Source organism: Miniopterus schreibersii, assembly GCF_964146895.1.
Source record: "Miniopterus schreibersii genome assembly, chromosome: 12".
Lineage (NCBI taxonomy): Eukaryota > Metazoa > Chordata > Mammalia > Chiroptera > Miniopteridae > Miniopterus > Miniopterus schreibersii.
The window spans coordinates 28207814-28224940 of NC_138112.1; the positions used below are offsets into that span (position 1 = coordinate 28207814).

General features: G+C 36.0%; 1 protein-coding gene across 17 annotated transcripts in view; it reads left to right on the plus strand.

Moving 5' to 3' along the window:
* Positions 1–17127, plus strand: part of DLG2 (discs large MAGUK scaffold protein 2) — a 1618243-nt gene that overhangs the window by 971742 nt on the left and 629374 nt on the right. For 3 of the 17 annotated variants that reach the window (XM_081155095.1, XM_081155096.1, XM_081155094.1), the window contains exon 1: positions 4628–5163. The exons of 12 other annotated variants lie outside the window; for them this stretch is intronic. In XM_081155095.1, coding sequence (XP_081011221.1) covers positions 4858–5163 — 306 coding nt within the window. In that variant the 5' untranslated portion in view covers positions 4628–4857. Of the gene's footprint in view, positions 1–4627; positions 5164–17127 lie in introns of those variants that run through there. 2 more of the 17 variants (XM_081155074.1, XM_081155076.1) reach the window with 1 other exon arrangement.

The following is a 17127-nucleotide window of genomic DNA, read 5'->3' on the forward strand; positions in this document are numbered from 1 at the left end:
TTCTTGATTGTATTGTTTATTTCCTTGGGATAGCTTTTGGGACGCTGCTCCTTGATACACCTTACAGGAGGGCGAATAGGACTGACTTATGTGAAGGTATGGACAAGGGACGAGAGCATGTGCCATGGCCACAAGGTAGTCAAGGCCTGTGTGGTTGGAGGGCAGATGGAGCAAGGGGGTAAGGCACAGATGACACTGTGAAAGCAGCAGAGGCCAGGTCACACAGGACATGATTAAGGATCATGCAAGCCCATTTAAAGATTTGCTGTCTAAGGGGATAAAGATCCTCAGAGAATGAAGTTTTATTGACAGGTATTAAGCAGGGTAGGACCTGATCTCATTCACATTCTAGAAGAAGTTACTCTGGCCACTATGTGAGAATGAATTGGAACAGGGGTGGAGGCCAGAGACCAGATAGGAAGCTGTTTCACCACTTCTACAGAGAAATGACGGTAGCTTCTTCGACAAGAGCAGTTGTCATGGTGACTGAGAGAAATAGACAGCTGGGAAAGGTATTTACATACACAAGTATACAAATACTGCAGAATGCAACTGAATATGCCAGGGGCATCTGGAAAGCTTCAGAGAAGCGACATTAGTGTAATCTTGAAGGATGAGAATGAATTTCTTGTAGCAGTGTAGTCAATTGCTAAAAAATGTAAAATAAAAAATTATAAATGATTATTACCTTTTTAGTAGTGTTCTCAGAATCTTAAGAAATGTCACATAACTTATGTTCTTATTTCTGCAGTAGTATTTCTGTGATAGAATACAATAAATCTGCATTTCCTGAAAACCATTTTATAATTCAGCCTTACATTACTTCAGATTAATCCCCTCTTCTCAACACCCACCCAAATCCAAGTATATTAGTGAGAATTTGGGGCATTGTTAAGCTATTTTTTTTTACTTCCTATTAAATTCTATGTCCAAGTTAAATCTCTATAGCAATTAGGCATGCATCCTTCCTCACTGTTAATTCCTTCTTGCTTTGCCTCCTAAGATTTATTATAAATTGGTTTAACTATTTAGGAAATAAATTCAGTGCCTGAATTAGTACTTTAATGTTCTTGTTTCTCTTTTATTTTGAAAAGTAAATGTGATTGGATCTTGAGATTGACTAGGCTGAAGGCTATTAGGTGTACAAGAATATTAATTTGTTAGCTTTTATAACATCTCTAGTCTTTGCAGTCACAGAAATAAACTATATGCAATTTTCAAATCAAGATAAATTGTATCTAATACTTTATATCATTTTGTGATTATTTAACACATTACTTATGGATGCTAAAGGGCTTGTGCTATCCAGCCATCTTTTAGCAAGCACTACTTAGCCTTTCTTTCATAATTAATATTTTCATTTCCCATATGCAGAAAGAGCCTGAGGAAGTTTTATCTGGAAAAAAATGTCTGTGTAGTGTTTTAATGTGGTGCAATTTATTTAGTAAGTCATCGTTGCTATTTAATTTTAAACAAATCAAGCCAGGATATTCATTTTAAGCTTCTGCTTTAAAACCAGCGGTTGCTCTATGGAAACAGTAAGAGGTCAAAGAGAGGTCAGTAAGATATATCTCATCTAGCCATTGCCCTGTGCGCCATCTGCCAATGTTAAATCACAGTGATAAGTAGGCTGTGTACTTGGGCACCACTAATTCTTATTTGGCCAGAATTTCATGTCATCTCATGGTCATTACAATTGTCCAATTACAGTTGATCAGATTGAATTATCTTTAATTAGTAGGTCTGTCTCATAGTACAATGGGTTAGTTGGACATATTTATCTGTTTAAGTGGTCTGCCTTCAGACTTGGAAAGCCATATGTCATGTTGGAAAGAAAAAAAAATGATGGGTGGGGAGAAAAGAGGCTGGAATTATTTTACATGTCTTACAATGAAAGAATAATTTCAATATAGTCATATAATGAGTTTAATGGAAGTTTGCTATGGTCTTTAAGATCCTTCAAGGAAGGTAATATTCGTTATGCAACATATTTATCAATATAGGAATGACATGTTGAGGTTATTAAAATAGGAATTCTGTTGTCTTTATGTTGAGAAGAAATAGCTCATTAAAAATAACCCATTCAGCCCTGGCTGGTGGCTCAGCTGGTTGAAGCACCGTCTCATACACCAAAAGGTGGTGCGTTCAATTTCCATTCAGGGCACATACCTAGATTGTGGATTCCATCCCTGGTTGGGACACATATCGGAGGCAACCAATCAATGTTTCTCTCTCACATTAATATTTCTCTCTCTCTCTTGCTCTCTCTAAAAATTGATTTTAAAAACGCATATCCTCAAGTGAAAATTTAAAAACAAACACCCATTCATAAGAGATTTAGGTCCCAATGAGGATTTATAATATCCTTGAACAGTGCCCAGACAAGAAATTTTCTGCTTTGTTGCAAGCTGCATAGGCCATTACAAAACTACAATGGGTTCACACGGACTTACTCCTGTGCAGACTGATTCTTATACTTGAGATGTAAATTGGCGAGAACATGTATTCCTTGAAGATGCCAATGGGCCTTTGAGCAATGACAGCTGCCTGAAAAACTAGAGAAGCAACTATGGTTAGCTAATATTGGAGAGAGCCAAACTCATCACTTCCTGAAATTCACATTTGGGGGTGATGGTATTGCCCTATCACATCAAGCTCTACTGTATAACCATGCGTCGTGCTGATACCAGACAGATTTGAAGTTCTCTAGGGCTTTATTTAACCCAGAAGTTATTTCAAGCATTATCCATTGACCCAGCCTACAAAATGAGAGAGAGAGCGGGAGAGAGAGGAGATGATTTTTTTTTTCCCTTTTCCCCACTGAGTGTTACATGATGTTCTACTTGCCTCAGTTTTACTGTTTTTAAGTATTGATCTTGACTCCTTGATTTTCTTTCAGGAAGAAAGCCCATTAACGCCACCATATTTCTTCTTAAATAGTTTAAGTCTTCATATTTTTTTGTCAAATTTCTTTAACACTTCAAAACCAGGACTGAAGCTAATTGTAGTGGAAGAGCTAATGTTTCCAGAGCATTTCTTAATTAAATATTGTTTTCCAAAAATGTTGGTCATCTCCTTCATTCCTCTACTCTTTCATTCTATTTATACATCCACTCAACCCTCCATATATCCACCCAAAAAGTGTATTTATAAGCCTGCTATGTGCTAGGTAGTCAATGTGCTAGGTGCTTGGGGGAAAAAATAGTCAGTAATGAACCAGGACCTGTTTTTCAAACTTATTTATGTGGGTGATGATTATTTAGCAAAGATGTTTTGGATGCCTACTGTTCCAGGCAAGGTACTAATGGCAACTTGTTGTATAGAATTTAGAAAAGAACCCTTAAGTGGAGAAACACAGAAAGAGAAGACTCTGCTTCTTTCATTCAGGATATTTATATATAACAATGATTTATCTAGCAGATCCCAGTGTTGAAATGTAGAATATGTTATAATGCTGGCCTTTGAAATAATAACCTTGTTAACTTAGTCAGAAATGAAGTCTATACTACCCTGGCCCCTGATCAATCCACAGAGATTGTAGATCTAACAGTATCTGATGGTCTGTAGATAAAATTACTATATCATGGTATTATATCATTGTATTTTGGTGCTTCATGGATGGCAACTTGCCTCCCAATCAAACCAAAATTATTTCATTAGGGATGTGTGATAAGGATAGACATTTATGTTACAAATGGTGAAAGTTTCAAACAGAATAAAAACTCTAAGTGCCTTTTCCTTTACTGAAAACATTATGGATGACTTCTGCAATTAATAACATTTTAAAACAATCATGTCCTCTCTGGAAGGAAATTTCTTTAAATTGGATAGATTTTACTTATTTTTCAGTGAAAGAATTTGAAAATTCTGTGTTTGGAAACCAAAGTACTGGATGGCAGAGTTGAATGTGTCTTTCACTTTAAAATGCAGACTCTCTCTGTGGTGAATGTATTTGTTGTGGTAAAGTATTTGAAAGGAAATCCTCAGAATAATTTGGGGCAAGGAAAAACACTGTGTTAAAATAAGCCAACCGATCAGTTTCAAACTTTGAAAATTGCTTTATTAGGAATCAGAAGGAATTAATAATCATTCATAGCATAAAGAATTTATGCTTAAATTACAATGTATAATCATTATCTAAAACACATCAAACTTCCAAATCGTAAAGAACTCTAGTATCATGCTGTAACCTCAGTGATTTTTCTAGATGAATTGGGCTTCTTTAGAGTTAATATTGATGTTCCTTTATTTAGTTACCTCCTGGTTTGGTCTGCCTTGGCAAATATCTCTCTAGATAAGTGATTCCTGTAACTGTTGGAAATTCCTTGACAGGTTAACTTCCCCATCATTTTAAATTGCTCAAGCTATATTGTTTCAGCTCAGATGCATTCTCTCCGGAAACAAGGGTCCTGCTCGTCTGATAAGAAGCTCTCTTTCCTGAGGTCTGTGTTTTGCGTGGGGACCAGCCAGGAGAGGGAAAAGCCAGAATGCCAAATTGCAGAGAGTATTCTTTCCTGTGGGGCTTCATCCAAAAAGGGCTTGTCACACAGTGTACAGTCTTGTAGCCCAGCTGTGTGGAGCATTGATTGCTTCTGCCTAGAGCAGGGATACTGTCAAGTTGCTCTGTGAGTTGAGTCATCTATTGACAAAGAGCTACCAGCCCGCAGATAATGCTGTGCGGAGCTGCTCTCGCGGCTCCCACTGCTCCCACGATGCGCCGCGTATAGCAGCTGGCAGAGGCTGAGGGATCCACGCGCGAGAGAAGCAGACTTTTACAACTGCCTGGAAGAGAGGGGTGTGAGGGAGGAAACGGTGCTGTGCAGAGCTGGCCAAGGAGAGAGTGGGCACCCGTGCACTATGAGCGCATACCTCACCAGGCAGCACAGCTGCAGGGGGCCCGACGGCACCGAGGCCGGCAGGGGCGCGCCCACGCTCCCCAGGGATGCCCACTGCGCCTGTGGCTGGCAGAGGGGCCCGCAGGGGCTCGGGTACAATGCTCAGACCATGCCCTCTTCAGGACCCGGGGGCCCAGCTCCACACAGGACCAAGCTGGTCACCTTGTGGGACAGTGTGCGGAAAAGTCCCCACAAGACGAGCACCAAGGGCAAAGGGACTTGTGGGGAGCACTGTGCCTGCCCCCATGGTTGGTTCAGCCCAGCACAGGTGAGCTTTTTCCTTATGACTTTCCCTTGAGTATGAAAAGAAACTGAGAGCCAGGGGTGTGAGGTTAGGATGGTTTGGAAACTTGGCTGAGTCCTCCCTGGCTGCTGGGGATGTGTGTTTGGAAAATGGTAGTCCAAGGAAATGTGTCATTTTCACAGGTTTTGTGGGCTCACACCTCGGGGCAGCTTGTGAAACTCCCGGGATGCTGTGCTTAGTTTCTTTTAGTGACTTTTCCCCAAGTTCAACTTTTCTACCCCTCAGATGATTTTACTGTTCTGCATCCTAGTCTTTTAGCTGCACTTTTACTTTTAATCACTGTTAACTTTTCTGTTCTGCCTAGCCTAGGTTTTTGTTTGTTTGTTTGTATTTATTTTAAGGAAGAGAAAAAGAACTTTGATCAGATACTTTCTGTCTCTTTGAAGTTAAAAGAACATAGATTTCTTCAGTTATGGGAAGTAATGATTTGAAGCATACCATTCTAATTTTACTCTTGTAATGCTGTATACATATTTAGTAATAGAGAAGAAATGTTGTTTATATGAAATAATTTGTTTTACAAGCAAAAGGAATCACTGATAGCAAGCTACAGGAGGATTATTCTCAGAATAAAATAATGAAACACTTCATTTATTATAGAGAAGCAATAGGTAATTTATATTAAAAAACTCTCTCTCCTAGAATACATTTCTGAAGCAGATATGCAGGTTCCCTTAATTTGATTCCCAGCTTATTCTTGCCCCAAACTACTAGCATTTTACCAGAAATTAAATTGGCCCATTTTTTTCCTGCTTCCATCCAGAGAGGAAAAACAACTTTCTTTAAATGCTATAAAATATAAATAAAATGCACCTGTGATCATTGTCGTACGTGCAGAACAATGGCTGTTTTTAAATATTTGTTGAAAAGAGAAAAGCTGTGTTTGCAGAAAAAAATCCTTTCTTGATTTTAATATGCTTTTAGCATAATTGAGAACTGAATATTGATCATGAGTGAAACATTATGATCTGAGAGGTGTAAAGAACATTCGAATTTTAGTGTTAATTTTATAAAGAGTACATCTAAGAATACCATATATCATTAGATCTTAATGTTATAGTTCCATACACTTGGCCAAATATATGGGTTTTGTTACATTAACATCATGCATCTTAGCATGCATTCTGATTTAAATCAAGTATATATTGTCATTTTAGTATTAAATTCAGTTTGAAATGGAACTTGACACTCAGAAATCATTTAATTTTTAAAGTTAGTATCAATCTCAAACTGAATAAACAGTCTTGACAATTTTGAAGTCTCTATATAGTCTTTAACAAATACACTTGTTTAAGTGTCTTTAACCTATATCTCGGTATTGACTGCATTCTCAAGGCTTCCAGAGGCAAAGCACACAAACTCACATCTAGTTAATGGTTTTTGTAAAGAGTAGAAAAAGCAAACTTGCTTTAGAGTAAAATAAGCAAGCTTGCTTTATTGTTATAATTTTGTATCCAATATGTAATAAAATTTTATGTCATAAATGATAATTTCCCAACCCAAAATCTCTAATACGACATTGTAATAACCATTCTCAAGAACTCTTGGTACATATTTCATCCACCAAGGGAAACTTTCCTCTTCCTTGGTTTTTAACAAAGTCAGCCTCCTACTTGCCTTAAATTTATAGCTACTTAATGCTTTAAAGGATTGAAATAGACTCTCTGCACTGAAAATTAAAGATCCAGTGACATATGAGAAGGCAGTAAATTGAAGCACCCATTTCCCATTATTCTTTTGCATACACATTTCCATACACTTTCTCTTTTACTCACATGTGCTTTATTATTGGCTAGGAAAAACAGTGGTCCTTAAATATTAGAGCTGTAATACTATATCTTTTAGGGTTTTCGATGTTGTGACACTATCACCTGATCCTTTCACTCTTTTGCCATCTCAGTCCCATATAGGTGTTGAGATAGATTGATCAGTTTCTCTCTTTATCCCACTCTTGTACACTTTCAAATATATTATGTTGAATAGTTTTTAATTTATCTATATATACATATGGTGATTTTAATATATATGTAAATATTTCTATAATACCTAACTACTTGCATTGCATATATTAACAATTTTATGTATGCATAAGTATGTATACAAATATATATACATCACTGTGTATACATGCATGTATACACACACACATAAAATATAAAGTTCTATATTCTTTTTATCTAGAATATACTAGCTTATTTTTTACAAAGAATGTTTTATTCTCTCTGTATAAGTTATATTTCCTTTACTACTGATAGGTACTCAAAAATGCTGATATACATACATATGTATATATGTTGGTATCATTCACATATGCATCTTTAGAATACTATATTTAATATTTAAAATATACAGATGTGAATATGCACTATATGCCCATGTATAACTATCACAAAATAAGAGTGTATATGTTTTTATGAATATGTGTCCATTAAAATTAAGTCTGTTCTGAGAATTTTGTTATACTATTTTTACCCCTTAAATTAACTAGCGGTATTGTGTAAAATATTGTAAAACAAAGGCTTGGGTAATGATACTAAACATTAGGATCCTTGATAGAGCAGCAAGAAGGAGAGTGTGTTTTAGAACATCCACATGTGGTACAGAACGTGCCTGAGGGCTGTGAAGTGTCTGGGAGCTGGGATCCTGCCCTCGGAGATATTTGCTGTATTACGTGGAAATCAGCAGTGTGATTTCCGGCTGCTATAATAGAGGGCCGTGGTAATGACTTGACTTCCTCCCAAGGCTCTTTGCCAAACTCCTGTTATTTGGGGTGCTGTGTACTAACAGGACTCTGTCATTATGTTCTTTCTCAGCAGGACTAAAAAACAGCTCTGTCCCTTCTCAAATCAGTTTTCATTCCATTTGGATCTGTAGAATTGATATAACCATAATAATAGGTAAGAAAATGGAAAATTATAGAGTCCAGAAATGAGTTCTAGAATGCACATCTAGGATAATAGTGTTGGCCTTGGGAAAAAACCATGTCCATCATTGCTTATGTGGCATTTCTCCCCAATGCAGGCTGATCTGAGGAGGCAACACACAACAGTAGCCTGGAGACTAGACATCTGTGCATTTGTTCTTCATTCATTCTTTAATTCATTCATTCTTAATTTATTTATTCAACTATCATTTCCTGAGTGCCCACTCTGTGCCACTCGGTCAGGCCTTGTGGATATAACAGTAAACAAACTAGATACTATTCTACCTTGTGGAGTTTATGGCCTTTAATGGTGTATAATATTTAGCAAATATATCATTATATACACAGAATTATATTATCATAAATCACACTTTGGAAATGAAACAAATTTCCATGAAGTCCTACAGATTCCATCGTAAATGTATATTAGGACACAGAGGAACCACAGGGAAGTGAGAGAGCAAGATACTTTTTCTTTGGGGGAAAAAGCAAAGATACCACATCTCTTTAGGCTGAGATTTTCTGTTTTGTAAAATGAGGATTAAAATAGCACCTAACTCATGGGACTGTGGTGAAGAATAATTAACGTAACACATGTGAAGTACGTAGCACAGTGCTTACATATAGGACAGACTCAATAAATATTTGTGGAATGAATATAAGTCCCCCAAATGTTGACTACTATTAAGCTACTCCTTAATTCATTATACCTGATTTTCTGGGAACGGAAGAGAGGTGAGTCTGTGAAGACTTCCTAGAGGTAGTGAATGAAAATTAGGCTGAATCGAATTGAATATTGAAAAAAAAATGTGATTATTACGTGGGCAAAGAGAAATATGCTTTGGGGATAAAAATAACAAAAACAAACACATTTAACACCCTGGTGCCTGTGTGGGATTGCCCCTGGTTCTGCGCACCCATGGAGAGGTCCAGCAGGCTTGCTGGTCCTTGGTGAGGACTCCATGGGGTCAGCAGCAAGAGTCCCCACAGGATTCGAGTGTCTGCTCTGCCACTCTATGTGTTTGGCTCCAGGGTCATTAAACGCTTCTGGGCTTCAGATTCTCTGTTTCTAAGAAAACTGGTTTTCTCTAAATGAACCTCCCTATCTCTGCCAATACTAAGTATCTGGTGACTCTGTCAACTGACACCCATTAATTAATGGGAAGCACTTTGGAAAGGATGTATGCTTTAGAGTTAGATAATCCTAAATTTGAACTTGCTAGCTCCATGTGACCTCATTGTTTAACTTCTTTAAGGCTCATTTGTGGCCTCTCTAAAACTTAGGATGATAAAATCATATTGTAGGAAAATATAACAAGAATTGAAAATGCCTAAAGTCCAACATGTTACATAGAACACAGAAAATTTTCAGTTAAAAAAAGGTATTTATGATTACAAGTAATATCCAGATTATCCATAAAAGTAATTATTATTATTGTAGTCTTTTATTTGAGCTTCTAGTTTGTCCCCTGAATTTTCTGATGTCTTACTTATAATGATGAAGATTAGGCTAGGCAACTGTCCAGAAACATTTGGCACAGGACCACATGATGATGGGGTGACATATTGTCCTTCAGGGTTCTCGGAGATTTACAATGGTGCACACTAGAACAAAATCACATAAGACAGAATTGTACTGATGAAGTAGCATTCCCATAAACGTGTATTCAAAGGTAGGTGGTGTTAGATTTTCTCGGTAATATGCTGCTAGAACAATTGCATTTGAAGTATTTAGCCAAAATCTGTAAATCTCCCCTAATCATACCTTTGAAGCTTCTCTAGAAACAGCAGTTTGCAGCAACTTGAGTGCAGAGGGCTTTTTTTGTCCAAGAAGTAGAGTTGCCCTAGGCTGAAATTTCAAGCTCAGCTTATGCCCAGCCAGAAAGATCTGACAAGTTTGTTTTAACTCTGTGGCTGCTTCTACTGATTCCTACGATAAAGAAAGCCCCTTACCAAGAAGGAATAATAAGAAGTTTTAGCCTCTGGAAGACACCAGCAGCCCTCGGGCAAGTGAAACAGTAAAGAATAAGAGGTATTACAGAAGGAATTCAAGCATTCCATGGGCAGACCTGAAGCCACTTGGTCAACACTCCTGGCAGCCCTGCTTCTGGATGCTGACGTCAGCAAAGCATAAATGTAGACGGTGGAAAAGCAAAGAGCAGAGATGACAATATTTATGGAATACTCACAGTATCCACAATGTGTGAAGCGCTGGGCTAGGGGCTTTCTTTACATTAGTCATTTCTTTGCGTTCTCCCAGCAACACTAAAGGAGTGGTATTGTAATCCCCATTTTACAGATATGGAAACTGAGGTTAAGAGTAACTTGCTCATGATGGCACAACTGATTAGGGCAGAACTAGTTTCAAATAGTAGGTCTGTCTGACCCCCTTAAGCTTTCTACCAATCTTACAGAAAGGCCTGTTTGAGGAAATCTGAGAGGCAGAATTTCCCGGGAGACCTCTTTAATTCTCTAATTTTTATAAGGGATTGGAGTTTTGACATGATTGGTACCCTCTAGCTGAATCTTAGATTTTCTCATTCTACTTCATTTTCTGGTCTCAGGAACCCTGAGTTGGTTGGGCCCCTAAAGAACCCTTTTCTCTCTGATCAAGGTTAAGAGCTGTGCTGACCTGAACCAATTGGAGTTGATCCCCAGCACTGACACCAGAGTAAGATGCTTGCTTCTAGAAAGACCTCATAGTCCATGGTTATTTGCAAAGTGGATTCAATTTTGCAAAAACTTTTTTAAAAAATTTATTAAATGTATTAGAGTGATATTTGCTAATAAAATTATGTAAGTTTTAAGTGTACAATTCTATAATATATCACTTGTATATTATTTTGTCTGTTTACTACCCAAAGTCAAATTTTCGATCTTTTGAAAAATTTATGGTGACGAACTAGGAACCTATCGCCTTAGTATAAATACAAAATAAAAGTGCATGTAGTCACTTTCTGTCTTTTAAGTCAGAGCATCTTGCGTTACTGAATGTTGGTGAATCACATACAGATAGCCTGCCTATCTGTATCTATCATGCCAAGAATCAACTGTCTCATTAATACCACCGCCTCCATTGTCTGTCCTCTGCCCTTTTCTGATTGTTTCATCTGTTACAAATGTAGCCTCACCTGAGTTTATTCTCCTTTATTCTCTACTCTGTCCTGTTCTTTGAATTTCCCAAAGGCATATAATGTTTTATAATTATATCAGAGCTGTATGGGAATTTGGAGATCATCTAGTATATTTTCCAAAGTAGAACCTGAAGCCTAGAAAAGTTAAAAGACTTGCTCAAGGTCATTCAGTTTGCGGCAGAATTGATCCAAGTCTTTGAGCTCAGAACTGAGTTCTCTTTTTACTGTTTCAGGCTGCACTTCTCTTAGGCTTTATGCGCTCCTCTTCATGAAGGGTAATTACTGACAGAAATTATTAAGCGTGCAATTTGTTGATAATGTGGGGTCGGACATTATACAAAAAGTTATATAAACTAATTTTTACTATCACATAATTCAGACCAACAGTCCCCAAGGAGATAAGGAGAGAGAAGAGCCACTAAAAATTATTTTAGAAATGCATGGAGGTATTTATGTGTGGTTAATTATTGGGAGGTAATACTGGCATTTAGGAGAAGGACAGGGATGGGATGCTAAATGGCATTATAATGTGAAAAGCAGTCTTGCACAACAAAGAACTGTCCCATGTACTTCACAATTGTTAACATCCCACTGGATATTCATGAAGATGTTTTTACCTTTATGATTTTCTAAGCCTTCAAAATCAAATTCAGTTTTACCAACAAATACAAAGTATTTTCTGAAAGGATTTAATAATCATAAATATTCTAAGAATGCAATTCATGTGCAAATCAAGGAGTCATTGTACTTTGTTCTGTTAGGAATTTTATCAAGAGTTGATTCCTGTTTTGGAAAATCCCATCCTCATAGCAATGCTGCTGCTTTTGGTATTGGTGTCACTGACACACCTCTCCTGTATCGGCCTACATTTGTATATGTCACCTGCAAAAATATATATAGTTGAAGAGACTTGAGAATCCTTTTAATAGACCTACACCCAAAGATTTTAAATTAGTAAAAACACATGAAATATGAAGATCCTCACCAAATTTCATTAATAAAAGATTGTTCTAAAAATAATTCATTTGATTGCCATACCATATATTAATTTTCAAAATATTTTGTCCCACAATAGCTCATCTATTTTGTGAAAATTATCTGAAATTATTTATTTTAGAGTTTTCTCTTGTTTTCAATATTACTCTAATATTGTCTCAATGGTCATCTACTCTCAATGTCCCTATAAGCCCTTAGTTTGCTAGAATTTTTGTTTGTTTGTTTGTATCCACCCCCCATTCCCTGTTATGTTTTGTTTTCCAAAGAATAAATTTCCAAGATCTTTTGAAGTACTAGAAATTAAATGTATACCTTTACATGAAGAGGAATTCCAAACAGGGGTAAAGATAGATAGGCTAGAAATAGAGATGATAGATAGATAGATAAACTTTCTCACTGGTCTGTCCTATATTAAATGGAATTATTTTTATGCTAAAGTTATAAATGAGGGCCAGTTTGTTTGTGAAAATATGACATTTTTATATTCTCTATTAACATTTTTTAACTATTGGTAATATTGTTAGGTTATCTATATTTCAACTAATGTCATTTATTTTGATCTCTTATCACATATAGGTGATCTGTTATCACTGCTAACAACAATTTTCAATCTAGGATTCATTACATATCTGCTCTTTCACTTTTCCTCTGCTTCTTGTAAGAAAGGGTAAGCGGTCTCTTTATTCCATTGAAATCTAACTGTATTCATTATAAGTATATATAAGCATTTGACTACTTCATGACATTGTCTAGTATAGTTGGGCTCACATATTGCCATATTCAAAACATTATAGGATAATTTCTTTGTATTTCTCCTTTTACTTGAGTCAGGGCATCTTATAAAAACTTATGTATGGGCAGTTGTGTTATCTATGAGTTTCACTTAGATGGAGAAAGGAGGTTATTAAAAAACATTTATTATAAAATGGAAAGGTTGAGTCTGCTAGAATTGAGAACCCCTGGTTTAGATCTTTGATACTGTTATGTGCATTACTGTGTGTGTATGTTTACCTTGCCTTCCAGCCAACTAGATCAGAAGCCAGAAAATGATAACCTGCAGGTCAAATCCAAGCTGATAGCAATTTTTGGATAGCCATGAGCTAAAAATGTGTGTTTTTAAAATATTTTTAATAGTCGAAGAAAATAATAAGAAAGATATTTCATGACATTTGAAAATTATATGAATTTTAATTATACTGTCTATCAGTAAAGTTTTATTAGAACATAACCATGCTTATTTGTTTACTAATTGTGCTGCAATGGCAACTTTTGAGCTGCAATGGCCAAGTTGAGTAGTTGCCATACAGACTGTCGAGCCAGAAAGTCCTAAAATATTTACTGTCTGGCCCTTATTGAAAAAGTTTGCCAACCTCCGCCCTAGACTATCAGCCTTCCATTTCCTTTTGATGGAATGTCCCATTCTGCCTAACAAATCCTATCCATTTTTTAAAGACCTAGTTCAAACATGTACTCCTCTGTAATCCTTTGCAGTCCATTTTAGCTCATAAAACTTCTGTTTAACATGGTGTCCTACACAATTAGCACATTACCTTGCATTGTAGTTAGTTGTTTCCTGCTCAGTCTCCTGATTAGAGACTGGGATTCCTCATATGCCCATCGTAGAACTTAACTCACAGTAGCCATCTGTTCAATCACCTCTTTGTGACAATTCTTATAGTATTATTATTAAGTTATATATGTAGACCCAGACTTGTCAGCTGCATCTGTAGCTGTGAAGTAGAAAGACTGTGTCTGCTTTATACTTATGTCTGTCTGCTTCACTAGCTAAATTTCATTAGAGCATGACCTGTTTATCTGCCCTTGTTTCCCCAGTACCCAGCGTGTAGCAGTAGGTCAGTAAGTTGTTCTTGACTTCTGAATGAATGTTAGCACAGGGCCTTGTATGTAAAGGTATTAATCAGTTTTGAATTAGATTTATAATTATTACTATTACTAATTATGCAAGCACCTTAAGATCAAGGGGAACATCTTCTATCCTTATAGTAGCTTAATTTAATAACAAACAGATTGTAACAAAAAGTTAACGTAGATTTCTCATTTTATTTGTCTTGTTTTGAGTGTTACTGAAATTCTTATTCTGTTCTCCGGTGCTGTGAAAATGTTTGAATCACTGTTCATAAATTGGTTCTGCATTCAAATGGGTCATGATGTTCAGTGATGAGAAGGACAACACTGCACTTTGAGAGGACAACAAGGAAAAAAATTCTGATTCTACAGTTTCTTTGTCTAATTTAGAAGTCACTTGTTCTCTAGGCGGTTGAGATGATGTCATGAAGTATTACTTTATAATTAGTTTCTGCACAACCTGTTGTAGACTGCATGACGTTTCTTTCCCATCACTTTTACTATTAGATATAAGTGCTCAGAGCACAGTAGTTGGCACCATCATCTTAAGAATCTATAACTGAACATACTTGCACTTTATTCTGAAAGGCTGTGCTTTTTAGTTAGTGGTCAACATTGATTGTGATAATTTTTTCAGTAAGTACTTTAAAAATGAACTAAAGAAAGGCTCATGGACACAGACAACAGTAAGTATGGTGATTGCCAGAGGGAAGGGGGGTGAAGGGAAATAAAAAGTAGAGGGGTGATAAATGATGATGGAAGGAGACTTGACTTGGCGTGGTAAACACACTTTACAATATACAAATGCTATATTGTATAATTGGATACCTGAAACCTGTATAATTTTATTACCAAGGTCACCCCAAGAAGTTCAATAAAAAATAAAACTAAATTAAACAATAAAATAAAACTATATAAATAAATTTTAGATTTATAATACTTTTTAGAATAATTAGCACGTATATCTTCTTCTGAACGACTGGCAAGATCATCTTACAAAACAGCTTTTTGATTCTTTTTGTACCCCGGTCATTCATTTCTCTGACCTATTTTATTTGTTCTCTATCACACATATTATTGCACTTAATTCAATGATTTAGTTTTTTACTCTATTTTTTAGAACAGTTTTAGGTTCACACAAAAATTAAGTAAAAAAATACTTGCAATGTTTTTCAATTTTCTGTTTTCAACTTTAAGGTTTTTTTAAAATAAAAACTAAATAGGTAATCATAAATTCTTTTCGTTTAAAGGTGAGCATTTATACTATTTAAAATAATTTTATGATTTGTTTTTGATGGGGAAATAATACAAGGTTATAGTAAAAATATTGTAAGCTAATGATACATTTGAGAAATTCAGAACACCTAAATTCCACCTAGAGCTAACCAGTTAATAATTTGATATCTTTTTAGTTTCAGTAAAATATGTAATATTTTGTAGTAATGCATGTTCACAGATGTACCTAAATATGAAGTATTGTTTATATGCGTCTCTTAGAAGTTAAGAATATAAAACTGCATTGCTATTTATTTATTTATTTATGTTTTTAAAAATATGTCTTTGTTGACTTCAGAGAGAGGAAGGGAGAGGAAGAGAGAGAGATAGAAGCATCAATGATGAGTCATTGATTGGCTGCTTCCTGCACGCCCCCTACTGGAGATAGAGCCTGAAACCCAGGCATGTGCCCTGACTGGGAATCGAACCGCCATCTCCTGGATCATAGGTCCAGCCTCAACCGCTGAGCCACACTGGCCAGACAAACTGTACCGCTTTTTAAAATTAACATCATGTTGTGAACATTTTCCTGAGTTGACAGAATTTTTAATGACTGCCGAATATTCCTGTTTCTATCAAAATTCAAATTGTTGGGCATTTAGGTCATCTTATTTTATTAGTAGTAATATAAACAATGCTGAAGTAAGCATGGGTGTACATGAACTTTTGACCACATTTCTCATGAGGATATATTTTCAAAAAAGGATTCACTGAGTCAAGGGTATGAATTTTTTTAAGCCTTATAGTATTTATCTAGTCATTCAGTCAGTTTTTATTCAACAATTAATTATTGAGCAGTTCCCACATGCCAAAACACTGTGTTAATCAATGGGGATATAATGGGAAACAAAAGAGATTGATTCCAGCCCTGTAGAGCTTAGAGTTCATTGCCAAATTGCTTCTAAGAAGACTTTACAAATTTATAGTCCTCCCATTCCAGGAATTTATGAACATGTTTTTTCTCCTATACTCATGATGATTTTATCTTATAAAAAAAAAAAAATTATAAATCTTGTAAGCTAAGAAGTGCATGCAGTTTTTCTTTTAATTTGTTTTTGTTTGTTAATGGGGATGAGTATTTTTCATGTGATTGTAATCAATGGTGACACTATTGTGTCATCTTTATCATACGTAAGACAATTACAATACCCAGTTGGCAGTTTAATACATGCTTAGTTTGTTGATTGGATAATGGTAGGTTGGGAAGAAAGAAGGAAAAAAAGATATAAAAGTGACTAATGCCTATTTAAAAGTCCTGGTGAAAGAAATTTTCACCTCTGCTATTCAACAGGGCAGGTCCTAACCATCTTCTCAAGTGAGCCTGTCTCTCCTGTCACTGTAACTGCTTTCTTTTGTATCTATTCTCTTTAAGGAAAAGAGCTGAATGCTTTTCTGTTTACACTGACGTAGGTGAGCAAGACTGAATTGAGTGACAGATAAAATGGTAATTAGCACAACAGACAGAATTAGACAGGCCATCTGACTGTGTCTATAGAGAGTTTGCTGAGGAGTGCAATATGGGCTTTGAATTGACAGCGAGGGAATTAAAGAAGAAAAGTGATCTCACTGATCAGATGGCGAAGGGAAATATTCTGGAAATCTCTCTGTTGCATAGTATGTTTATATATAAATACAAATTTTATGAAATTTGTATATAGACCTATCAAGGATGAGTTTGGATCCACATGTCTTAAAATGCAGGCAATCTCTCCCTAAAGGTCAAAATCATAATAC